We start from the raw sequence: 26,148 nt of genomic DNA on the forward strand, positions 1-26,148 counted from the left end.
TCATTATTGTGTTTATTGTTTTTGGGCTTTTATGTTTTGTGAAGCCCTTGAAAATGTCTGTTTTGATAAGTGCTATATAAATTAACTTTTTTATTGCAATGATTTTTATTATCATGTTCATAATTATGTAGAGGCTTTTAGAACCAACTGCATGATGGACTCAGATGTGCCCTGACCCTCAGCATGTCGGAGCAGCTGTGGCTCAGTTGGTAGAGTTGGTCGTCTCTTAATTGTAAGGTCAGGTCTTGCAACCACACGTCCAATGTGTCCTAGGACTAGACAATTAACCACAAATTGCTCCAGCTGCTTCATCAGCGACGTATGAATGGATTACTTACTTGTAATGGTCACTTTACATAGCAGACTCTGCCGTCAGTGTGTGAATGTATAGGTGTGATATGCAGTGTAAAAGCACTTTGAGTAGTCAGGACTAGAAAAGCGCTACACAAGTTCAAGTCTATTTCATGCTTCTGTTTGGTTGTAATAAATAAAGCTCCCTGCCTCTTGAAAATTCACACCACAAAAAGAATTGCATTAAGAGGACAACAAGGACATCCTCTGTGCCATATATTCTTAACGCGGTTTATTTTTAATTGCTAGTGGTGTATCTCCTCTTAGAACGACAGTTTCTCATGGTGGAGCTCGTGGGTGACGCAGCATTATGGACCTCTCCTGTGATTTTCTATTCATGCTGCGAGGTACATGGGTTAAAAAATGCAGGTATCCTGGCCTGCAGTGCAGTATGTGTGCGCTGTCTCTCTCTGCCTTCAGATGTATGTAGGTGTTAGGACTACAGTCAGTGTTTTACCATGAGCAAGCCTGACAGGTGCTTCTCCTCATTATTCAAATGGATTCTCACGAGGGTGAGAGGGTACAATAGAAGAAGTGCTGTAATGTGTCCTGCTTTTTAAGTCATTGCACATACAGTGTACAGCCTTGCATAGTGTGTATGCACAGGCCCCCACCCTGGGCATTGATGGTTACATTACGCTGACATTTACAAGGAAATATCACCCTCTTATCGTCTGTATACCATCGCATTTTTCCCTATAAGCTGGACCTATTGATCTAAATATCACATCCATCCTGCTTAGTACCAAAGCTGTAGACTTTGCACGCAACAGCTCCCAAACAACGGGAGATAAATGAATGTCCATTAAGGAGGTTAGCTGTGCCTGTTTGAAGACCAAACCAGGCCAAATTGGATTCTAATAGATGTCCTTGATAGTGTAATCACTTTGACCTGCTAAGGGCCTCTTCAGTGACCGGCTGGCCAGACAGGCATCTGCGATTTGAGGTAAAATCAGTGCAATTAGGATCAATCAGCATCATTGTACGTATTAGTGGGTGTGTTAGAGAGGGAGAGCGATAGCAAATGTGACCTTCAGTGTGGCGGTGGTAAACCATGATACAGCATTATTAGGACCCTCAGTCATAGATTATTGATAATGGCATAGCAGGTGGTGCCTTCTGGCAGCAGGGTGGTGAAATATTGTTTAGACTGCCAGTACTGGTATGGACGCACACTGATAAGCCTAGTATTATTACCTTTAGGGTTAGCATGTTAGCATTACACTGAAGAACTTAAAGCTAGATTGTAGTCTGTTTTTTTAAAGTAAAAAACTTACACAAATTGTAAAATTAAAACTCAGGCTCACAGCATTTAGTTAGTTTCTATTATTTCTGCACTGTCTTAAGTTGAACATATTTTGCCTGTTTTTATTTTGAAATAAATTCAAAACCTGGTAGATCGAAGGTTACAACATAAAGTTTAGAATGTGAGCAGATAAAGGGAACAGTGAAAGAATGGCATGTTTCATGTCATAAGGTGGATATTACTTTTGAATCATCAGCTAAGCCATGATTAGTTTTTTGAAGTGAAATGAGACATTAGAAGATGCAGCAGTGTCGTTCTATTTCATCAATGTGACTACAGGCAGAAACAGTAGAGGCTTATCCATCAAGTTAAATGGACAAAATATTATGCGATTAATTGTGATTAATAAATAAAAAAATCCATTTCATACCTTAATTATGATTATCTAATCAATGCTGACAAATTTAGATAAAACCCTTTTAGTCCTATATACTAATTCAGTTCTCTTGTGACCTCATATTTAAATTTAGTCATTTAGATTAAATTGCCATGAATATTCTCACATAAAAATATATCTTAGCATACTTTATCCTCTTTTTACAGGATTTAGAAGCAACTTACTGTCCTATTTATTTCTTGGTACTGAATAGTAATGATTCATCATCCTCGGCCAACTGAGACCTCAAATAAATCATTTTGTTATGGGGACTTAATAAAACTGCCCTCTTATTTGGCACCAAGTCAGAAAAGAAAATGTGTAGCACAATCTGCAGCTTTCTGAGCTTTTCTTCGACAGCAGGTTCACAGCTTTGATGTACCTAAAAGAACAATATGTTTCTATCAGGCTTTAATTTGTTGTGTGACTTCTTCTTTAACAAACTTTTTTTTATATCTTTGTTATCGTGAATCTGTTCCACAAAAAGCATACAAATGAAAATCTTTCATCACTCACATGAACATAATAGTTTAAAATTGTAAAGCCGCTGCTAAGACATGAGTAATCTGAGGATAATCAGAGGAGATAATGAGTATTTGCAGAGTACATAGACAGAACACACATATAGGCAGGTGGTGTCAGGGTGTCAGCTACGTGTGGTTTTAATATGAGCTTTGTTCAAATCGAAGGCCAATAGGTTAGCACTTCATCTGCTGTATCTGGTAAGTGAAGGTTCAACACACTCCTTTGTACAGGAGTGCAGTTAGTATCACGCAGAGATGAATCAGCTCAAGATCAAACTCTACTCTATACTGCCCACAATCAGGGCAGACAGACCATGACCACAGTCCCTCTTTGACTTATACTGGCTTACTGGTCTCTCATATGCAGTTGACACCGAAAAATAATTAACCTCTTGAAAGTCTCAAGATTTAAAAAAAAAAAAACTGTCCATAATTAAAGAGATATTTAAATAAAAGGACATTACTTATTGTTAGTATGTAAAACATCACCTTTCGCGTCCTAAAATGTATCAACTGTTGCTTCCTAGCTAATTGGGCTAAAGTGGTTGCTTCAATATAATCCTAAATGATTGTTTTGTAGTTTTTGTTTACTTCTGTTTTAATGAAAGTACAGCATATGCCACTAAAAGGGGTCTTAAATAAGAGTTTATTGGCTAAATATGCTATGTCATGCCAACAGACTGATGCTAAAGCTGCATTTCCTCAGTTTTTGGGGGCAGTGTACTTTCAGGAAGATTAAAATTTATTTTGAACACAACACTTTAACATTATGTCATAAATCCCTTTGAGCTCTGTTTCTAGTTCAGCAATCTCTCGCTCATTTTTGCTGCTAAATGCTAAGCTAATTCACTTGCTAGTTGCTATCTGAGTTATCTGCTTGTAGTGCTGAGTTGGAGATGAGGATGACACTCTGAGATAAAACCAAAGAGTCAACAGACAACATGTCACTATCGAGAAAAACCTGCTGGACTGCCTGGTCAAACTTTCATTTCATAGCTTTTAAAGGATGTTAGCATATCACAGTACGACACAACTGCAACACACAATTTATGTGTTTCATCTGCATGATGACTAAGCTTTTTCTAAGGCCATTTGACATGATGTAGTTATGCCTCTTACATGATATTTGTAAGCATAATCATTTATACATTGAAAATATTACAGCAGTTGTTGTGGCAGCTGACAATTAAGTCTATAATTACCGAACAAGAAGTTGGTATTTTTATCAAAGTAAACCAGAAGCTTGTGTTGAATTCAGTTTGAAGATATTTTCAAAGGTTTATGGTTCATTTATTATGCCTTTTAGTTCAGAGAAAAAGGGGTTAGAAAAATCTGTGTGAGAGGAAGCGAGAGTGCTTGTGGTCCTATTGTTTTTTTTTTTAATTCAAGTGACTTGTTTGGAGAGGAACGTCTTTGTTTGGCATTGTTTGCATACATTCGTGTCAATATTGTGACGCTCTTGGGTACTGTGTTCAGTTTGTCTTAAACAACGATTTTTTTCATTCAACTGATGCTGCGTTCTGTTCCACCATCTCTTTTAACTATGTCTCTCTTGGCTATTACTCATTAGAAAGAGCTGCTGATCTTCTCATCACTGCTGTGCTTAATTGGCCCCAAACATCCCTTTAATGTGTCACTGGGTTCCCTTTAATATTGGACCACTGGATCAGCCAGGTGAAGAACTAGCCTCAAAGAGGCAACCTAACACACTTTGGCACAAAACAAGTTCAGGCAAAATGTATTTAATGTTGTCATGGGTGTATTAAACATGAAAAAAATGTTTTAAAATCTGCTCGTCAAACAATAGAAATGTTCTTAATTATGTTTTTACTGCATCTTCATTTGAGAGACCTCTTAGCAATCAACTGCAAACCTACAACAACATGATCAGTCAACAAGAAAAAAAAAGCATATTTAACATTTAATTAAGCCCAACATTGTCTGAATAATTTTGATATTATACTGTCCAATTTGCTCCAAGATTTTATCTTTTGCCTTTTAATGTTTTAGCCCAGAATGCAACTTGTCCAAAACTGGTGACAGTAATTCAAAAAGTTTGTCTATTCAAGCTATTAATAACAACCAAAGTAATAATGATGACGTTAATTGTTCCTTTCATATATATTTCAGTGACAGCCCAATTATTATTAAACAAGAAAATAACAGACAAACACTCATCCATTAAGGCCAGGGTTGCAGTGGCAACAGGAGAAACAGAAGTGGGCAGATGTTGTTTGAGCCTTGCAGCACTTCTCAAAGTAACAAATGGCCTCAATTTGAAAGCAGAAGCAGGAGATTTTCCCATTTGAATCCTATTAGACCTTGGTGTCTCATTTAACACTGCTCCCCATGCAGTTATTTTCACCTTTGCTGGCAGTAGTTAAATATCTTTGGCTTTCCACTGTCTCAGCTTGACTCATACATTTGAATTTATTCCATCAATAACACAAACTTTGAATGTTTGGCAGCAGTATTTTTTTAAAATTTACTTTTACATACCTAATTAAATTCTGGTTTACAATCTTTCATTGAGACACATGATTCTCACACACATAGGTCTGACATAAAACCGTGCAAAATCATGACCTGTTGACAAGCATATATGTAGAGATATCAGAGCTGGGCTGCTTCAAACTGCTGAGCTGTTGGAGGTTAAGTGCCTTGCTAAAGGGCACATTGGTAGTGCTCAGGAAGTGACATGGCATCTCTCCAACTACCGAACCATCTTCCATGTTGTATTGTTCTCCATCGAGACTGTCACCGTTGAACTTTCAGTTCAGCAACCAAAGTCCCTAAAGATGATTTATACTGTAGTTATAAACTATTTATACTGTAGAAGAGCATAACTGTTTAGAGTTTAAATGTTTAGACCTTGAAGAACTTAATCAGCGCTCTACATAGGATTATTTCGACATAAATATAACAAAATAATTGAAGTGAGCAAGTTAATTTTCACTAACAAGTAAACACAACACTTAAGTCAAGGAGCAGTTTGTTATGCTCTTTCTGATTGATCTGACAATGGAACTCAGCTCAAACAACAAACTACATCTGTTTTGGTACAAAGGGCCTTCAGAAGCTGTCTTGCCTTAAAAATTGACAATACTGTTGTACCACTGAAAATAAACTTCCTCTTCTCATACTACCTCCAGAGTTCTTCAGCTCTCAACGATCGGTGTATGTCTAAAGTCTATATAGAACAAGGGAAGGTCATTCATGCTTTTCTTCTCTTCTCCCTGGCGCCCTGCCTCACAGTCAAAAGCCACTCTTATGCCTCCAGCTATTTTGTGATGCATCAGCTCATATTTGAATGGATGCCAAAGAATAGAGTCACTACACCTCCAAATATAGCACCTCACCAGTACTTGCAAATACTTATCATGTTTTATCTTGGTCTTATGCCCAGATCAGATATGTTAAGACCTCTTGGGTCTGACCTTTTGGCCCTGGTGTCAGAGATCAGGTCAAACCCCTCAGGCAGAACCTCACCGACTGACCCTCAGTACAGACTCGAGACTGGAACTCCCTGTATACATCTCAAGAAACCTGCCTGCGCAACCTAGATGTGCTAAATTTATCTTTGATGTGGTTGTTTTTATCCTGACAGTTTTCTAGTCAGTGCTGTGTTGTGCTGGCTAATATCTTATTGCATTTTACAAATCTTGTTCCCTTGTTCATTCTCTCTTGTCACTTTAAACTTCTCATTATGCATTTCATTAGGGTTATTCTTGTCTTGTATTTTCTTCTTGTAGCACTTTGTAAACACTGTTTTTAGATTAATTATGTAACAGCAAGAACAGTCATCATCACTTGCAGCACATTGTTGCCTGCAGAAGAAGCGAGATAAAAATAATGCTATATATGATACTCAATAGTGTACACAGAGAATGAAGAATAGACCTTTGCAAAATAAATGAACAGCAATGGACAGTAAAAGAACATGTAGAATAACAAACAAGTGGGTTCTGCTTCTTTCACTGCATTAGCCACATCTGGAGGCATTTTTTTTTTTCTTGGGATGAGCTTCTTTCATTTATCAACACAGCAGATATGTCAAATTTGAAGGCAGATGTATACAAAACCTGCAAAGGATAGCCATAAAAAGATCCTGGTAATTGCTACTACCTGCAGCAGTAGATGTATCTTTTGAAATAGTGGAATATGTTAGCTGACTCCTAAGCCTGTGTTTGTATGATACACACAGTCACACACACACACACACACACACACACACACACACACACACACACACACACACACACACCTACACACACACACACACACACACACACACACACACACACACAAATTGTCATAATGATAAATGCACAGTAGCATTTTAAAGTGCAGGGATATTTTATGTGAGATCCGAGCTCTGTCAATCCAAATTCTTTTCACCCCTGGCCTCTCCCAGGTCTCATATGGACAGTTTTCCAGCAACCCGGTTGCTGTCCAGGGTGCTGAAACATGGAAAGCGTTTCACAACGTTGCATATTGCATGCAGTAGAAATACTAGGTTGCTGTCCAAGGTGCTGATGCAGGATGCTGGACTTTAAAAATAAAACAAGACATTTTTTATGATACATATTATTTGAGTTTTTTGGGGGGCGGCTGGTTATTAGCAAAGCCTTTTAACTCTGATTACCCCTGAATTGGAGATCTAGCCACACAGCAGACAAACTAAAAACACATATCTGAGGACAAGCATATTAATGGTTATTTAGTTTGAAAATTAACTTTCTATTCACTGTCATAGGATGTGCACCATGTGTTCTGTGTCCTGCCCTTTTACTAATTCCATAGCACAAACTGTAAACTACCTATGAAAGGTCTCCAAGCGTTGTCATCGTTTGTGATTTGTCCTAACTGGGCAATTTCTTTATTTCGTCTCCAATTTGATCCCCTACCCCCCTCTTGCTGTGCATAGTAGCCTAATATTGTGTAGAAGGCGGGTTCAGAGCGTCAGTGTGGGAGAAATCCAAGGGCCCATCATCAGTTGCGCTGAGTGAGCCGAGCTGAGAGATGTGCGTTCACTGAGCCGAGGAGAGGAGGACCGCTGCGTTTCCTCCACCGCGCCTCACTTATAATAACCTCCTCATCACCAGCGTGAGCATCTCAACATCCCGGGCTGGCAATAAGTAAAGAAACTGCGCTCTCTGGATGGATTTTTGCTCTGGATTACTATAATCTACATATTTTTTTAAAACAGGCTTTACCCCTCCGGATTCGTCTCCCTGCACGGAAAGGTAAGAACGCATTAAAACTGGGTTATTCATTTAATTAACACGTCCTTTCAGCAAAAAAAAAAGAATTGATTTTGTGGAAGTGTTTTTGCTTCAGGAATGTGAAATTCTCTGCATAAGTTTAATTTTCTGAGAATTTAACGTGGGATTTGTGACTTTAGGACGAGGAGGAGATTTATAAGCTCAGTGGGATGGTTTGGATGATGAGTTTGAAAGCTGTCGCCCACAATTTAACCACAACATTTCGGGCGATTTGTGGGTTCACCACATCTCAAGAAACCGCTTCTTTTTGTCGGTGCAGAATCTGTGACCAAGTATTTTAGCTGTGACTGAGTAAAGACCGACGAGAGGGGAAAGTTTCTGCCCACCGAATCGTGTGTCACAGAATGGATAGCTCCGTTTATTATGTTTTATTCCCGACATCCGAAACTGCCAGAACTACCAACGATTTGTTCATGACTTCGCACAAATATTAGTCCGACTCTAGTTCAAATTTCGCCTCATTATTTTCAAAGCAAGGGCTGTAAACCCTAGAGCAACAGTCAGACTGCCACCGTGCGAGGAGCAGAGGGAAAGCTGGAGCGCTGCTGGAAAATGTTGCTGCCCGCTGTTTTATTCATGGGTGCAGGGCTGCTGCGGCTCGGGTTTCTATACGGCTTTACTATCAGTTTAGTAACTCAAATATTCTGGTAACTGATCAAAATTACCTGTGGGGTCGATAAAAACAATGATTGTGGCTCTCATGTAGTGCGAGCGTGTCTGTGTGGGGTGGAAATCCAATGAGGATTAAAATGGAGAGAAAAACATTTCTGTAAGAACTTCATCATGTTCGATAGCCTTTTTATTAACAGTCACCTTTAATTGGATAAAAAGTAGACAATAATAATTGTAGGCTACATATACTATATTTTATTCTTTAGATCTATCTTAGCAAACAAAGTGGAATTATACTGTATGCTCGGATACAAACATCCGACTTTTGCGCAGATGTTCGTTGGGTGGACAGAAAGAACAGTTTTTCAAATCACATCACTCAATAGGCCGTATTGTAATCAAAATCTCTAAGGAAGGACCATTTAACAGAGGAACCCTCTGATTGTGTTTTGTTTCATCAAACGATGGACAGATAGGTTGACCATGCATCTAGACATTCCCTCACAAATCAGCCTGCTGTTCACTTTTTGTTGGTGACCGCCTGGTATCTCCCTAAAGGTCCTCTGGTGGTCCCTGGACCTCACTTTGTCTAGCCAGTGATAGACTAGCGGGTTTCGGAAACCCTCGCAGTGTAGCTCCCTCTTGTCTTCTGTGACTGATGTGGGATTAAATCGTTTCTGCAGGCTACGGCTTGTGACGGACAGGGAGCACAGCGGGGGATGGAGGGGTCTCCAGTGTGTGATGGAGAGCTAGTCTATATTACAAAACATGTCAATAAATCTGCAGCTTCGAAGCTGGATGCATCAATGCATCATTTATAGCCACTGACGGTATCCTGCACGGGTCATCTCATATCCGTTTCCATTTAATAATTCAACGTGTATATCCCGGAAAATATGTGTTTATTCCAGCATGGGCTACTCATGAACAAGAGCTAACTAACTTAATTGTCCATAATGATGGAAAAATTGGCCTACATAGCCCATACACACAGTAATGTCTGCCATTTTCTTGTTTTATTCATGGAGAAAAAGCTTAATTTTAAACTAGACATGTTGCTTACTTGTTTAAAGTGGCGTAGATTAGAGTTTGAATGAACTTTCTTGCCCTTCAGAGTGAAGCTAAAGAAGTTTGAAAGAGATATGAGGCACTGAGTCAGCTAACTAACACTTTTCACAGCAGGCCTTTAAAGTTAAGTGCCTGTAAAATATGTTGTATGAAACTTCACTTTTCACCACACCAGCCAAACTTAGCTTAGCCTCCAGGCTAGCCAGCAGGTGGACAGTTTTTACATGAAATACTATTTTAAGGATCTGTCGACAATTGACATGGGTTTCAACCATTCGAATATAAGTTACTAAATATGAACTATCTCCAAAAATGATTTTAAAAAAGACAGACGTTTGGGTTATAGGCTAGTGACCCGTCACTTCTTTGATTAACTGAGATAAGCGAGTCAACATGTTAGCATTGTTATCTTACCCTGACTCACAGGGACACCTGATGCCTCAGTCAGGCAATACACACAATAAGTTGTGTCAATTAAATAGAAGCCAGGGCCAGTTTTAAAAGGACTCTGGCATCTCAGGTTTCATTGCTGTATCGAGCCTGGCTTATTCAATAGACCCACACAGCAGATAACCAGTTAGTTGGATTAGCACAGCTGCGTTCAGGGTTATTTTCACCACACAGAACCTTTTAACCTCTGTGCTGTCTCACCGAGTCACTTTTAAGGCAGAGACAATGATCCACCTAGGCAACCCAGCGCTGTCAGAGAGACATACACATGCACACGCATGCACAGGGACACACAGTGCATTAGCATAGGTATCAGTTACTTGAATTCAATAGCTCGCCTGCTGCAGCAAGATTAACTATTCAGGGCAGGTGGTTTAAGGCCCTATTGTGTTGCATGGTTCTGTGCTTCTGTCATGATTGGACAATGCATTTGTCTGGTGGGCAGCCCACTGCCAAAACAATCGCAAGGGCAAAGGGCTGGAAGAGTACACACACATATAAGGTTTCTCCACGTGAATCATTTCTAGACCTGCTGAGCACATTTAAACAGAACTCAATGAGTGCAGGAGTAGCAAACAAGGGCTGGTGCATTAGTTAATATTCCATTGCAGTGTTCATCCAGGTTTCAGTGTTGTTAAATGATTTGAATATGTATTCACTGGAAGAAAATGTTAATAACGCCAGGATCTGAAAATGAAGTGACACCATCCTTACATCCTTCTGAATAGCTATTTATGATTGTAATCCCCCAAAGACATGCAAATGAGTAAGAGAGTGGCAGTGGATAATTAGTCATATTTATCAGGATCCCAGCAGGCCTCGGCAGATAGCATGGTATCGTTTGAGGCTTAACACATGTTGTGGCTCACCTCAATGGATTTTGACTCATCATACAATCAGCAAAAGCAGACTTTTACACATGAAATGTATTTTTGTCACAGTATTTTTTATTATGCAAACCACTGCATGGAATTTAACTAGTTAAATTCAGGCATTAAATACCAGATCAATTCTTTGAATTGATCATCTACAAATAAAATAGGTAATTGGTGAATATGGCTAAGTAAATGCCCTTAAAACCTTTAATAGATGATAATGGTGTTATTTAGTTGGATTGAATGGCCACATGGAGGGTTAAATCTGCATTCAGTGGCGCTCTCAATATCCTCTTACAGGGTGATCTCAATTCATTGGCTTGACTTTGTTGGTCTGTTAGATATACTATATTCTGCATCTTTTGAAAAAAAAACACATGACCTGACCTTAACTAATGTATGGTCTTAAGACTGCACAACCCTTTTAGATACTGCATCTTGCAGTTGAAATCAGCGCCTCATTCACACATTGTCAAGTAAAATGAAACTGCTTTTAAAACTGATGTAAATGTAGAGCTCATTCATTGGATAGTTTTTGAATTTTTACATATAATGTACAAATTTATTTTTATCTCGCAGGTTTATGGTTGAATAAGTGGACAACAAAACCTGCTAAATGTATAGCGACTCCTGTATAATCTAAATGTAATATAAAAACACGAGTTCTTGCTTAATAGGATGTTTGTCCTTCTTCTTTTCAGTTCTGTTGTAGCTGTTGCTGAAGTTAGAGATCAAACCATGGGGCAGGGAAGTGGACCAACAATGAAGGTTATCCGCTTCAATCCAGGAAGTCGCCTCAAGGAAAAATCCAAAGATGCAGCTCTGAATCACTGACAAAACAGACAAAGCAGCACCTTCATCTTTACACTTTTATCTGTCCACTTTGTGTGGAAATTGGATATTTTCCAGATATCTCTGCATAGCCTTGGCTAAGGAGATTCAATTTCATCCATTATCAACATTACATCTGCTTCACAAATAAAAAAATATGGATATTGCATTCTCCTCTTGACTCTATAATTATATATGTGGAATATAACATTTGTCAGATAAATTCAGGCATCAGATGTAATTATCCTTCTGAGGATTCCCCTTTCTTACCCACCTCTGGTGCACCTGTTATTCTCTAAAATGAATCCCAACAGCATACCTGGGCATTTCCTCTTGCTGCTAAGCACCATGCTGGGCCTGTGCGTAGGCCTGGAGTTTACTGGCTCTGAAGGTCAGTGGGCTCGCTACCTGCGCTGGGACGCAAGCTCCAGAAGTGACCTGACATTTCAGTTCAAGACTTCAGAATCCGAAGGCCTACTGCTCTACTTTGACGACGGCGGATATTGCGACTTTCTTCTACTGACTGTATCCAAGGGTAAACTTCAGCTTCGCATCAGCATCGACTGCGCCGAGACCACCATCACCTCGGACAAAACGGTCGACGACAGCCGCTGGCACTTTGCAGCCATCAACAGGCACAATTTGCGGACTGGCTTGGCTGTGGATGGCCAGACAAAGACTGAGGAAGTGCGGCCCCAGCGGCGGTTCATGAAGATCGTTAGTGACCTCTTCCTTGGAGGACTCCCAGGGGACATTCGCACGTCAGCCATCACTCTTCCCACTGTCCGTGAGCTGCCACCATTCAAGGGAATTATCACAGACCTCAGTTATGGAAGTAAGCTACCTACGCTCATCAATAGCCAGAAAGTGCGCTTGGAAATGATGGGCCTTTGCACGGAGAACCCCTGTGAGAATGGAGGGATCTGCTCGCTGGCAGATGGAGAAAGCTACTGCGACTGCTCCAGAACTGGATACGTAGGTCGATACTGCACTGAAGGTAAGACAGCGGCCCAAGAGCTTTCTGAGTCAAGCTCCCAATATTGATTCAAATCTTTTGTGAACATAACACGAGGGTATGCCATACTAATTGACGCCTTAACAGTTGCTCTTCTGCTTCCAGGCACAAAGTAAAAATTGTGATCCCCTTAATATTAACTTTTTGCATCGTTTATATATAATGTTGAAATTACCTCATGGTGAGTAGCTCATCTCCATTAAATCAGAATATTTCTGTCCATGTTGTTGCCTTACAGCTTCTTGTAGAAAGCCTTCGTATATTTCATGTGGGAGTTAAATTGGAGGTGATGTGCTCAGTGTTTCCTCTTCCTTCACAGTTATTACTTCTGATGAGGAAGTGGTGGATACAGCATTAGCCAATATGACTAAAATTACAACACTCAGTTCTGTTTTTTTTTTTTCGTTAAATGTATTCAGCTCCTGCAAGCTGGTGCAGGGACCTGAAGGTACACAGTGTTTGGATGAGAAACAACTTCATCTGTTTTTTCCTCTGCTTCTATGCCAAGGTCATCTGTTTTGCAGCACTTTGACAACTTTCTATCCTAGTTTATGTCCACACCTTTAGAGATATATACTTTTTCAGCTAACACTTATGTTGTCCTTTAAACAGCCCTGAGACAGTGGTATCATACCTTTAGAAATGGCTTCTGGTCCTTTCCGTCCTCTTAAGGAATGACTAAAAAAAATTTATTTTTCCTTGTACACTGAACTCATTTTAATTTTTGGAAAGGCTTCTGCCAGTGGAAGGCTTCCTAGCGTTAAGACCTTCACGTTTCAAAACCACTTCTATGGCCTTTAGAATAAAGCTGAGACCAAGACTAACACAATTTCCTACTTCTCGGATTCGTCATCTTCAATGTCATAAAAGAAATACAACAATCCAGAGAATACACAATTCACTATAATCTCACACTCTTTTCTTCATGTGTATGGACTGTGAAAGATAACTGTGTGAATAGACCCATGTCAAATTTCCTCCACCGTTGACCCACTTCCTGCCTGTCTAAATCACGCTGACATGATTTAGGGATGACTTTATTTTGCTGAAAAACCAGGGGAATGCTCACGCTCTCTGAATGCTTTGTTTGCAAGCTATTTTAAAACCCCGTCTAATACAGTTATAAGACGTTATAGTTTGTCACCATAACAGCACGCATTTGGAATAAGCAGATTTTTGTGCAGCGGTTTTGCTGTGTTCGGTTTCATAACATGTCCTATCGCTTGCTGCTCAAATGAAGCTGTTTGGAGCTTAAATCCCAAGCACTAGCCTGTGGCATTGCTGCGGATAGCACGCGATGTGCTGGTTGCAGAGCAGTCAAGCGGACGGACTGGACTTGCCCCCTTTTGGTTTCAGTCTATTTGTTCATTGCCTCTGTCGAACCGTCCATGCAGTAGTAGGAGGAGGAGTAGGAGGAGGAGAACGAAGAGGTAGTCCATTTGTTTAAAAGCATCCTGAGCTGGCATGGGGAACTCTGACATCCGTGTATTAAAACAACCAAAATATTAAGAGTGTGCTTGTGACCAAACCGAAAAGCTCTGATGTGGAAAGAGATGGTCATAGCTGAGCCCCGGGGCAGAGCTAGTGTGATGAGTGCATCCACCACAGGCGTCTTGTTTCCCAATTTGTCCCAGGAGGTCAGCTGTAGGACAAGAACCAACCCCTGCCTTCTGCAACTCTGCGTCTTTCCTCCCCACACAAACGCACCTATTCTCTATCCCCTCCTGTTTTCAAGCAATAAAAGCGCAAGGCATGAAGGGTAGCTCCCAGCTGATGCGACTGCTGCTCTTCCCTGCCTTCCCATTAACTGATGTGGCTGATTGTTGATTATGCCACTAAGACAGGAAGCCATAATTAGGAGGATAATGAGAGCAGAGATGGCTAATTTGCCTGGAAAATGCCTGCACAAACACCACCGTCAATTAGAACGTCTATCGGAAAACTAGCAAAAGATTTTTTTTTCCGCAAGTCTACAAGTGTCATAGTATTCGTTGTTCAAGGGACCCTAAAGCGCCTGATGTTTCAGAGCCGTCAAACTTTGCCATTTGGTTGCCATTAGAGGTGAACAACTGCTTAGCGCACCTGTCTTTATCTGCACGCTGTTGATTATGCTCTACATTAACGAGCAATGAAAGCAATCTGTCAAACCTGTGAATATTTATACGTAACATTATCAGGCTGCGCAGGCCGGGCCTGGCATCGACGCACTCAGACACATTTGCATTTAACGGGCCTGCACAGAAACACACAGACAGACACATGGAGCAACAAGGCCCCGGAGCTGCTCGTTAAAACGGGCAGATGGCTGACTGACTGAGTGGACTGGGCCTTGGAAGCATTTCGCCAGCCGTATTCCTAATGGTTAGCCTGCTAGCCTACTGGCCTAGAAGTGAAATATGAAAGGTGGGCAGAATTAACAAGTGAGATGAGAAATGGAAAAAAAAAATTTAGCAGAGAAGAAGGGTAATTCCTTTTCATTGCGGAATAACTTCCCAATTTTCCCCACACAGTTTGCCCATCTTTGGTGTTGCATTTGTCACAGCGTGGGACAGCTGGGTTAGCTTAGTGCTGAAACATCATTGTTTCACCACAGTGATGAGCATGAGACTGTGCTGCCGTTGTCTCTCCCTCTGAGCTCCTGTGGATTTTCCCCAACTGTTCAGCTCAGCTAGCAGCTTAGCACTATAAACAGTTGGCCATAAAACACATGTTCAGTCCCTCCTCCGTGTGGATGTATCAGTGACTAACAGTGTCAGGGCAATGGGCTGATATTAGACACCTCGCACCACTCGCTCTTCGCTTCGCTTCACGCGGGCCAACTTTAGCAGGCTGTTCTGCTGTTGTGTGCGCCGCATTCTTTGCTCCCTTCTGTTGAATCATCTTTGAGATCAACATGACTCTGCTCCTGTTATTTGCTGCGTAAATAGCTGTATCTTTTATTACGCTAATGATCTGGATATTGTCCCTCATTCAGATCAATTGAATTAATGGGGGTGACATTAAGTCCCTTGAATGCCTCAGAGTTTTGCAGTTACTATGTGATATGCATAAGGTCAAGGTTATTAAGCATTCCAGTTGATTGATGAATAAATATATAAAACATTTCCCTTTTCCTTTGTTGCACACAAATCTTATGCATTTGAATTTAAGGAGTTTAGAGCTTTTTTGGCCTATATAATTGACACTGCTTTGATGGAAGGCTAGTAATTGAAGGCTAGAGCAAGCAAACTGTTAAGCAAGTGCTAAAATGGTGCCTTCAGGCTTAGCTTTGGGGATTAATAAACAGACATGGAAAAAAATGACAGTTACAATAATCTTACTATAAAAACTAGGTCATGGGGAAAAAAAAGGAAAAAAATGGTGCAGGGGACGCGCCTGATTCCAGTGCAGAGGGCATTTGTGTCTAGTTGCCGAGCTGAAAATTATGTTTGGATTTGAGTGGTGAATCTGCTGGTAAAATAGAGCAGAGGATTACACTCGGACCACATGTCCTTCGCAGCACATTGGCTTGTTCCGGGTGCTGTCGTATCAAGAGAAAGGGTTTTAATCTACATGGGAAACTGAGCGTTTAACACGCACGCCAAGTATATGCGCACTTATTGAGCGCAAGCAGAAAAAAAAACCCATGCGTGTCCGCCCCGTTCAAGGGTCCTTAAGTCCCATGCAAGTCTTGCTGGAGCTGGAGCTGTCCATCAGCTGGCCACTATCTCCCTCCCCCACCCCTTCCGTCGTCCTTCCCTTCCCTTTTCCAATGTCACCCTTCTTACGCGGGAGGAGAAGTAGCAGCCATTTTACTCCCTAAAAAATTCACCTTGCCTTCACCAGCTCCTTCTACAGATTTCTTTCCCGCTGCGCCTCCTCTCAAACGATATTTATGTCCTCGGCTGAGTTTGTGAAATTATACAAGGACTTAATGCTGCCAGAGAGGAAAATAAAGCATGAAAATCCTCAGCTATATCCAGTGGTGGGAAACAGGCCAGGCTTCTGTGTAGCCTGAGCAGAGATCAAGGCACAGTACTGAGTCAAATTAACATCAGATATTGTGTATTCAAGCTCACACCTAAAATGTCGAATGTGGTCCATTTTAATTAAGATACGTTTAATTTCCTCTTGTCAGTCCTTGATGCTCTCGAGGGGCTTTGATTACAGGAATCTTTCAATATTAATTGAGGATGTATGATGTTGCATAAAAGCTCAACACCTATCCACAGATTTACTGAGACTGGATTCACCGAGTGATCTTTCATGTGCCCTAAATCAGAGTGGCATTTTTGAAAACCCCGAAGGTGTCGTCCATGGGTTTTTTTTTTTCACTTCAAAAGATGATGCTTAATATCTGTTTTTTTTTCTTTTTTTGTCATACCATATTTTGAGTTATGGTACACAGTGAGCATTCCCCTGAGAAACAACAAGGGTTGCATTGGATTTGGATCAGTGTGCAGTAAAGGTTGGGTGCGTGATTAAAAAAGGGCAAAAAAAAAAAAAAAGACGGTGGAGGAGAAAGACCTGGGTCTAAGAAGGTGCATCAGAAAATCCACAAACCTCACAACACCATAAATCCTCACAGATTTATGCTCCTTTGAATGTGTGCGAGGCCGTCTGTGTGATACGAGATGCAGAATATTATGTTGTCGTCACGATATTCAGAAATGTGAAAGAGTTTGTTTTCTAAAAGGTGCAATGTCAATCTGATTCCCCTCCAAAAAAGCGGGACAGATGTTAAGTGTTTCTCTCCACAGGGGTTTATACTGGTGGTTTGATCAGGCATGTCAAGGGGCAGCTCTTTGTCACTTACATGAAAAAAAACAACAATGTTTAGAAGTGTGCTCTGATTTGCATGTTAGCTCCACATGCAAACTCAACTTAAGTGTGTTGCTAATGCTGGACTTCTCTTTGCTTTCTTTTTTTCCCCTCTTTCCTGTGACACCTCCACAGCAGTCCAGAGAACACCAGGTGAGTTTTCAGAGGGGCTACCTTCAGTGACATGTTCAAATCTGATCTGTTCACTTAAAAAAGCAGACTGTATTAAGTTTGAAAGTCAAGTGAAAATGAAGCAGCAATCCTGTAGTCTGATATAAAATGAATACTTATTGATGAAACAACCTGAAGAAGTACTTTATATTTCACAGTCTGTGCTGCTCTCTTTATCTGTCTGCTACTACAGAAAGCTTTTAAATGCATTTAGGAAAGCTTTGTTTTTAGTGTGACAGCCATGTTTTGTTTCACATACAAAGCATGCATATCAACAATACATCTATAGTATTGGTGTGCTGTTGTTTTCTTACATTTTCTCTCTTTCCATGTCTGGGTTTTTTCTCTTCAAGGCCTCGCACACCTGAAGGCAGAGCAAGGTATTCTGTTCTTTGTCTTTCTAGAGTTCTGTTGTTTGTACTTGTTCACCTGGCTTGGTTTTGAGGCGCCGTGTGACACCGTGTGCCTTCACTACCTGTCCGTGTGCATTTGTGTGTTGCAATGCTTCCGATATATCTGCAGAGAAGTGGGAGGGTTTTTTTTGTTTTCGTGTGTGTGTGTAAGTGTGTGTGTGCTAAAAAGGGAGGGAGGAGGGGTGCATGGCGCTGGGCATGTTTTTCATCTCACCTTCGCCTCTCTCTTGCGCTCTCACTCTCCGTGGCTCTGTGTCTTCTCACCCTTGATTCACCCGGGTTCCTGTGTATTACATAATTGTATACTGTTCCGAGTTCCACAGCTAACATGCAGTGACACACTCCACTGTTCCTGCTCGACCTCTGCAGCGACTGCGTAGGGGAGGGGTTGGAGGTGGGGGAGAGGATGAAATCCAGGGAAGCAAGGGAGGATAAGAAAATCATTGGAATTCGGGGAGACAGCATAGAGTAAGAGGGAGAGTGGTACTGGAGATAGAGACGGGGGAAGAGGAAAATAAAAAGCCAACAGTGTCATGTAAGGTAAAGTATACATGAAAGACAGAGCCGAGTATTGCATCAAATTGTTTTCATATTTACATCCAGTGCCAGGGGAAGTAGATTTGGATAGATAGAGAGGTGCAAAGGTCGGGCTTGTGTATAGAGCGAGACCTTGACTCTGCAGATCTAATTACTGATGCCAATATATTTATTGTTGACAACCGAAGGCATTATATTGTCCTCACTGCAACCATGCTGAAGTTATCTGGCTCGAGTTTAGACAATGTGTGAGAATCTTATAACCCTGACTCAAACCATAGCTGAGTCACTAATTCATTCTGAAACTTAAAAAAGCAGTCAATCTAAACATCAAATATTTCTTTTTGTGGCATGTTACTGGTCGCCTTATTCAGAATTGTAACATCATCCAGAAACTGCAGATGATTCAGAGTTTTGAGGGGTTGTCGTCAGCCAGAAAAGGCCAAAACGCCTCTGGACACAACAACCAATATGACATAGGTGTATGGGGCTCGATGGGTTGGCTATTAATGTTTGACTATCAGTAGTTTGATGAAAAGGAAGATTCATCATTACAGAGGGGGGAGCTGGATTCCAGCACACAACAGCATTCATTACAGTGAAACGTTGCACTCACACACACACAAAAAAAAAACTGTGTCAATGTTGCCTCCAAGACTTCCCCTTACTTCCCCTAAACAAAAAGTGAGGTCAACTTGACTCAGTGCAAAGAGCTCATGCAACAAATGAAATGTAGGAATGCAACCCACCATGCAATTAAAAAAGAAGAAGGCGCTTGATTTGTGAACGTGACGCTTGTTTGTGCCTCTCCCATTTCCCACACCATTTGCATGATGGTCGATATTTTGCATGGAAGTGTCAGTCGTCAGTGTTGAAGCTTTCTCGACTAACTGTAGTTGTCCCTACTTTTTGCTGTCTTTCTCTGGTGCTCTTCGTTGGATGACACTCTTCCCTCTTTTAACTCTACGGACCCTTTCTCCTCTCCAAAAACTGTAGGTAGAAACAAAGGTACAACAATCCTTTTTTCCCTACTGTGCTCTTTATCTGCACTGCGAGAGCTGCGTGTGTGTGTGTGTGTGTGTGTGTGTGTCTTTGCCGTTGTGCGAGTGTGTGCTGCCACTGGTTAATCATTCATTATTGTGTGTTCATTAAATGTGTGCACATGCTCATCTGTGGGTCTGAGAGAGATGGTGAAAAATCTCGGGATGCTGCCGCTAGCGAGCGAGCGAGCGCCCACATTCACTGTTGCATGAAGGGTGAGTGATTGAACAGAGAGCTGAGCGGAGATGGAGAAAGATACGGTGCCAATTCTTGAGACTATGTGATTATCACTGTTTAATATGAAATGATGAGCGTGATGAGAGTAAGCTGGGTAATGGATTATTCAGTGCAAACAGCCGATATCAATAATTGATTGTCTCTGTGAAGATGAGGCGCACATGCCTTTGTGTTTACATCAAGCGTGTGTGTTTGTGTTTGTGTGTAAGGGCTTAATTGGACGTGACATCTCTCTGTGTGTTGAAAAGGATTTGATTGGTGAATGTGACCTGACATCTGGCTTCATCTGAACGAGGTCATAGTCGTGGCTTCTGTACAGTATATTGTGTCCGTGCAGAGAATATCCTCATCATTCATTTAGTGAAGCTATGTGATACACTGTGTACTTGTCTGTGTGGTCATATGTCTTATCTGTGTGTGTAAGTGTGTTTTTCTGAGTCCTAGCCGCATGGAGGAAAACAGTGAATTTGATAACATGTGTTGATCGACATCAGCTTGATTGACTGTTAAGTGGCATCAACAAGAAACAAGCTGCAATGGTGCCTGTGGTGCTAATGTCCATTTATGATTAAACATCTTTAGAAATGTGTTGATATTGAGTAAAGTAGGTTGTGTGTTGTTGATTCACCTACAGTTGTTTTAGTACTGGAACCTGTAGTTTAAAGGCCTCGGACCAAGCCTTTGAAGCAGCAGCATCGGTTATTATCGAGAACTCCAGTAAACATATGTTTAATTATAAAATCCACTCATCTCATCCACTCCAAAACACTTAATGTACCTACACTGAAATGATACTGACTTACTCTGCCACTAAGAATCACGTCCTGTTGAGGGAGCGTGTTAGTCAAAGATATCAAATCATGAGTGATTAAACATTTTATTGCCCTATTTTTGTGTGTAAAGTTAAAGTTGCAATAAACAGCAATAAACAAAATAAAGCAGTTTAATGTGGTCGTGATAACAGAGTAATGAACTTAGACGTTTGTTGATGTCTGTTTGCATGAAGCATTTGTTTGCCGAGAAGAAATGCTCTGCATGTCCGTCCTGTCTCCATGACTACAGTGTGTTGACAACCGCCACTGTATGACCGACACGGCTCTGTTACTTTTTACTGTTTGTTTTTTTATTTGAGGTCATTTTCTACCCGATCAGGCATAGAGCAATGAGGATGCGGGTACAAGACATATGGGAACAAAAAATATGGGAAAATGATACATTCAAAAAAGATCCCCGCTGACGTAAACATCGCCTTTCTGAAAAGTTGAAAGATTTTCAACTTGAGTGCTTGGAGCGGCCGCACAAAAACAGCAGAGCGCTTGTTCCAAAAGACGCTTGGCGCTGTGTTTTTCATCCAGGCGACTGCTGCAAACGTTCTCCACCAATTGAAAACAATTGAAAGGTGGACACGGGGCCTAACTTTCCTGTTCCACATCTCGATCATCGATAAAAGGCACGAGAAGAGACCGAAGGCTGAGCTGCAGCAATGTTCGCCTAGCAAAACAGATTTCATCCTCAGATCTATGTGTCAGAATCGTTCTTTAAAGTAAAAAAAAAAAAATGGTATCGGAAAATCTGTTGTGTTCAAGCATTGGCTGCATATCAGACTCTGCACTGTATCCCCTTGTGGATGGTCCGAAACCAGAAACAGAGTTCCCTTACGCTTGCTTAACGACTGCAAATTGGGTAGTGAGAGGTTGAGCAGTGTGTAGTGAGGCATCCTGCAGCCGTTCACTTGTTTTGCTCTGATGCATTACAGAATAAGATGGACCCAGGTTGGAGTCTTTCCATGTCGTTTCTGTCGAGGTTTCCTCTGGGACTTCCTGCCTAAGAAAATGAAAGTCAGAAGGACTCGGGTCATTCATGAGAAGTTCTCATAGAGAGTAATTGTCTCTATGACTTTATTAACCCTCAATGATTGCCCCTGTCGACCCCTGCAAAGGAATAATTATATTGACAAAAACATACATGACACTATTAAAATAATTGTAACTGACTAATAAGTCCCATCACAATCATGAAAGATATAAATGGTGAAGATTCTTATCCTGTGTAATCATGGCATGTGGAGTTTGAGGTTACATGTACAAGTTTTATCGAGGAATATTAGGACTGTGTTGAGTTAAATGGTCGGTACCTTACAGCAGGTCCCTATGCTATTAGATTCTGGTTTCTGCAGTATGTACTGTAAATGGCACAGCGGTCAGAGAGCACAGTAAGTGGGACACTGAGGACAACAGACTAGAGCGTAGACCCTTAAGGACCAACTGGAGTAGGGGGAGGAGGGGGCTGAAAGCCAAAAGACAAAGAGAAAGATGGTGGAAAATAAGGAGGAGAATGCTGCAGAAGAAGAGACCTAGGTAGTGCACCAATGTTGTAAGGCCACATGTTTCCATAGAGCAATATGGAGCACCTTGTCATCTCTGGCTTTATGCCGCATGCAACCCCAGCCATCTATCCAGGAAAGTTTCAGGCCTTTGATATCTGCAAAGGCCCAGATGTTGTTGGCTCAGCGATGCGACTGTTTGTGATGCATAGCTTTGACACTTGAGGAAACTTTTTCTAAGCCATGGCAGTAGACCAGGAAGTGTGCTCCACTTAGCGGCATTGCTCTAGATAGCAACATGCTGCATTACACTTGCAGGTGTGTAAAGTTTGTTCAGCTCCAACAAGCACCAAACATGATGTCTTATTTTGGATTTCACAAGTTGAAAATGAGTTTCAGCAGGATTTGGGATTACGTTTGTGCTCACCTGGTTACAAATTGAACGATTTCATATGCTGAAATTTGACAGATGTAGTGAGCCTAAGTGCCAATCAAAGAGCCAATTTTACGGCTGACACGGACGTGATCATACGTGCGTGTGTCATGCAAATAATGAGATGTGATCACATTTAATTGCCATGGTTATTATGTGTACTGCTTTACTTAATGATGCTGGGATTGGATAACTGTATTTACTGTAATACACTAACCGTGAAAGCAGTCGACTGCATCAGCTGTTGCATGAGCAGCTTCCAGATGTGATGTGCTGAAGCCAACGGGATTCCAGATGTTATATGATGCATCTGTATACACCCTGAAATAACATACTGGAACAAGATGCTTTGTGTTTCTTTTCTTTTCTTGAAAATATGCAGGGCTCCCTTGATCAACAGTAAGTGTTTTCAATGTTGTATTTGCATATTCAAAATGAACTAAAAAAAAAAACCTTTACATTAACACATTTGACTTTGCTATATACCATTAATGCAACATTTTTTCTTATAAATCTTAGAACCACTTGGGTCAGTCGATAGGAGCTGCTCGTAAAGCTCTGATCCAGAGTAACAGCTTAGTATATTTTCTGCTTACACGGGACAAAAAAAGAAAAAAAAACACAGTCTGACCACTTTGCAGAGATCATGACGGTCCATACTGCGCTCACTGACTCATGACATCATTATTTTCACCCTCGTGTCCAATCAATGATGTACTTTCAGTGGACACCTGGAGGGTGTTCATCAGTGTATTGCGGTGACTGTTCAGCCCAAGGTCAGAGAAGAGGCTCAACGCTTCAGCCTGCAGCTCTTGCTGCCAGCATTACCTAATGGCTTTCCTCCGAGTACAGAATCATCTATTATGTGCGTGACAAAAGCTCAATGTAGTGAGAATTTTGCTCGAATGCACACACACAATAGGGGGGGGGACGAAATATTGGTTACACCTCACAATAATGCAATCCCGAGTTAATTTGAAACCGTGTTGACATGGTTTCATCAAAGTGTGAGCGTTATGATTAAATGTACTACAGAGAAACATATTGTACTTTACTGCAGGCTATAGGTGACACTTTCAGGATGTTTCCTGGAATTGCACTCACTCCCTGCACTTTGGATGATACAGTACTGCCAAAGTTGCTTTGGACAGAACTTGGCAATTGGGATGAGTCCACTTCAGAGAGCAGTAAGAGTGGGAGGGAGGGAGGGATGGAGTGAGGAGTTCTGCCCGAGTCTAATCCCCCTGCATGAAAGCTTAGGACTGAGAACTTACTCTCCTCTTCTGGAGTCACTCTCCCTAATTATCCCCTCAAAGTCCCGCTGCAAAGTTCACACAGACACGATTTTTGCTTTCCGCCTCTGTCACACCCCCTCTGTTTCTCTCCCTCCCTCTCTTGGTGTGTTATATATTTCCTGTCTCTGCCTGTCACCCCTCCTCTAACTTTGACTCCATCTCTCTCGGTCTCCGTCCTTGCCTTTGTCTCACACTATTCATCTCTGTCTGCTTCTGTATTCTAGTAAGCCTTTCTCACTTTCTCTGTCCTCCTCCTCCTCCTTTACTCTTTCTTCTGTTCCTCCAGTTCAAAGTACTGTGAGGATGAGTCTCTCATCACACCAAGGCTGAAGATGGGAGTGCTCTGCTGGTGCTTACTGCCCTTCCACTGATGCTGTCAGGCTTCAATGGGATTATTGTGCGGCTCTGTCCGTCCTCCCCAGTGCTTTCTAGTCAGTCCACTGGACTTTGCTAGAATGAAACCAGAGTTGTCCCAATTAAGTTTTCGCAGTCTCTCGTCTGCATTTTAAGTCCACACATGTACTGGACTCTCAGGGAAAGTGATGGATCATATATTATTTATCCCAAAAGATAAATAGTAGAAAAAATGTGTTTTACTACAAGACTGTTTCTGCAGGATGTTTTGTTCTTCCACTATGTGAATCTATGACCTGTATGTGTTATGTATGTGTCAAATGTGATGAAAGGCTGCTGAGAGTCCATCTGTTAACATCTTGAAAGGGTCCTCAGGCATTCAGCAATGCATTTACTGCCTGCAGTGACGTATGCTGTGACACAAGTCAACTGCAGCTCGTGTGTCATGCACTTTGGTGACTCATTTGCTAACTCGAGTTCTGTTGTTTGATTTGAGAGAACTTTTCTAACTGATATTGATTTTTGGTGATTCATGGTGTTCAGTGGTGCTTGTGTAATAAATGGGTGGACAGCTCTGTCTAAAGGGACTTTTATACAAAGTCTTTTTGCAAGCGTTTTAGAGTAACACAAAAAAAAAAAAAAAGTTAAATGCTGGAAGAAGGGGGGAAAAAGCCTTGAATTGAGCTTTAAATGAACACTGCACTAAAAAAACAGGCAGATTTTAAAAGATGTGGTCTTAGCAGAACTCTGCCAAAGATCTCTGACTCAGGCTAATTGAAGATGGATGACCAAACTATCAATGATAAAGTTGCATGGTGGGAAATTAACCATATTTTCACATGGACTGAAAAGGGAGATGCATAGAATAAAACCATGTGTGCGTTCGCCTCCTTGTATGTATGACGTGCTAACAAGCCGAGGGTCCTTTCATCAATCATTCTTCTCCAATACAGGCTTTGTTCAAAACAGGCTACAGGATACTTTGTAGTTCATTAATACATGTCAGGTTACAATTGCTGAGAAAACCGACATTAGAGGGACACATTTTGGCCTCCACATTGGGTTTATGCAACTGTTTAAAGGTATTCATTGAGATATAAAAGAAAAGAAAAGTTGAGTTTATGTTAGTTGTTAAAAATGTATCCACAGTTGGGAACACTTTTTATGCATTTCAAACCTTTATTTATTCTCAAAAGGACATTGAGGTATCCCTCATATCCAATACCTTTTACAAGCAAAACAACAACAAACACGTATAACCAATTACTAAAACAACTGAGATCAATGAAAACTCTTACAGTTTGAAACGCTGTGTTTCAAACCGTGGCTAAACTCCACTCTACAATCTTTATTGCATCAAAGGATTTCCCACGATTAGTGAAAGCTCAAGAACTTCTTGGTCCTGTAGGCTAACCAACCTTCTCATACAGGACACAATGATGAGTGCTGAATCTATCACCAGTTATAAATCTGAGGGGAAGAGTGATAGACTAAAGGCAGTGCTATTAATGAAGTATTTATTATAAGCAGAAACGTATGTCTTTTATATAATCAAACTCACATAAATGCGTTGTTGTTGATAGGATTTACATCCTTCCCCTGCTAACCCATGATGTATGTTACAAGATGAGGCAGTTTGTCCCCACATGTCCTTTGTAATGGATGAAACGGGGACAGCCGCAGTGTGTCATCAGAGGCTGGGGTTTGTTTCCATCCATGCGGTGCCATGGCTTCAATCGAAATGGGTTTTCCTGTCATGTGTCAGACGTTGTATTCAGAGCCCCAGCTGGCTCTTATTGGCATTGGCGCACATTGATAAACGGCTATTTAACGGCCAGACTCTCACCCCGA

General features: G+C 41.2%; 1 protein-coding gene across 13 annotated transcripts in view; it reads left to right on the forward strand.

Moving 5' to 3' along the window:
* The first annotated feature begins 7,534 nt into the window (after nucleotides 1-7,534).
* nrxn3b (neurexin 3b) overlaps nucleotides 7,535-26,148 on the forward strand; it is a 295,208-nt gene continuing 276,594 nt past the window's right edge. For 11 of the 13 annotated variants that reach the window (XM_079340502.1, XM_079340503.1, XM_079340512.1 and 8 more), the window contains exons 1-4: nucleotides 7,535-7,803; nucleotides 11,549-12,675; nucleotides 17,629-17,646; nucleotides 18,018-18,044. In XM_079340502.1, the coding sequence (XP_079196628.1) occupies nucleotides 11,979-12,675; nucleotides 17,629-17,646; nucleotides 18,018-18,044 (742 nt within the window). In that variant the 5' untranslated portion in view covers nucleotides 7,535-7,803; nucleotides 11,549-11,978. The remainder of the gene's footprint in view (nucleotides 7,804-11,548; nucleotides 12,676-17,628; nucleotides 17,647-18,017; nucleotides 18,045-26,148) is intronic. The other 2 variants (XM_079340509.1, XM_079340511.1) reach the window with 1 other exon arrangement.

This window comes from Symphodus melops, assembly GCF_947650265.1.
Source record: "Symphodus melops genome assembly, chromosome: 1".
NCBI lineage: Eukaryota > Metazoa > Chordata > Actinopteri > Labriformes > Labridae > Symphodus > Symphodus melops.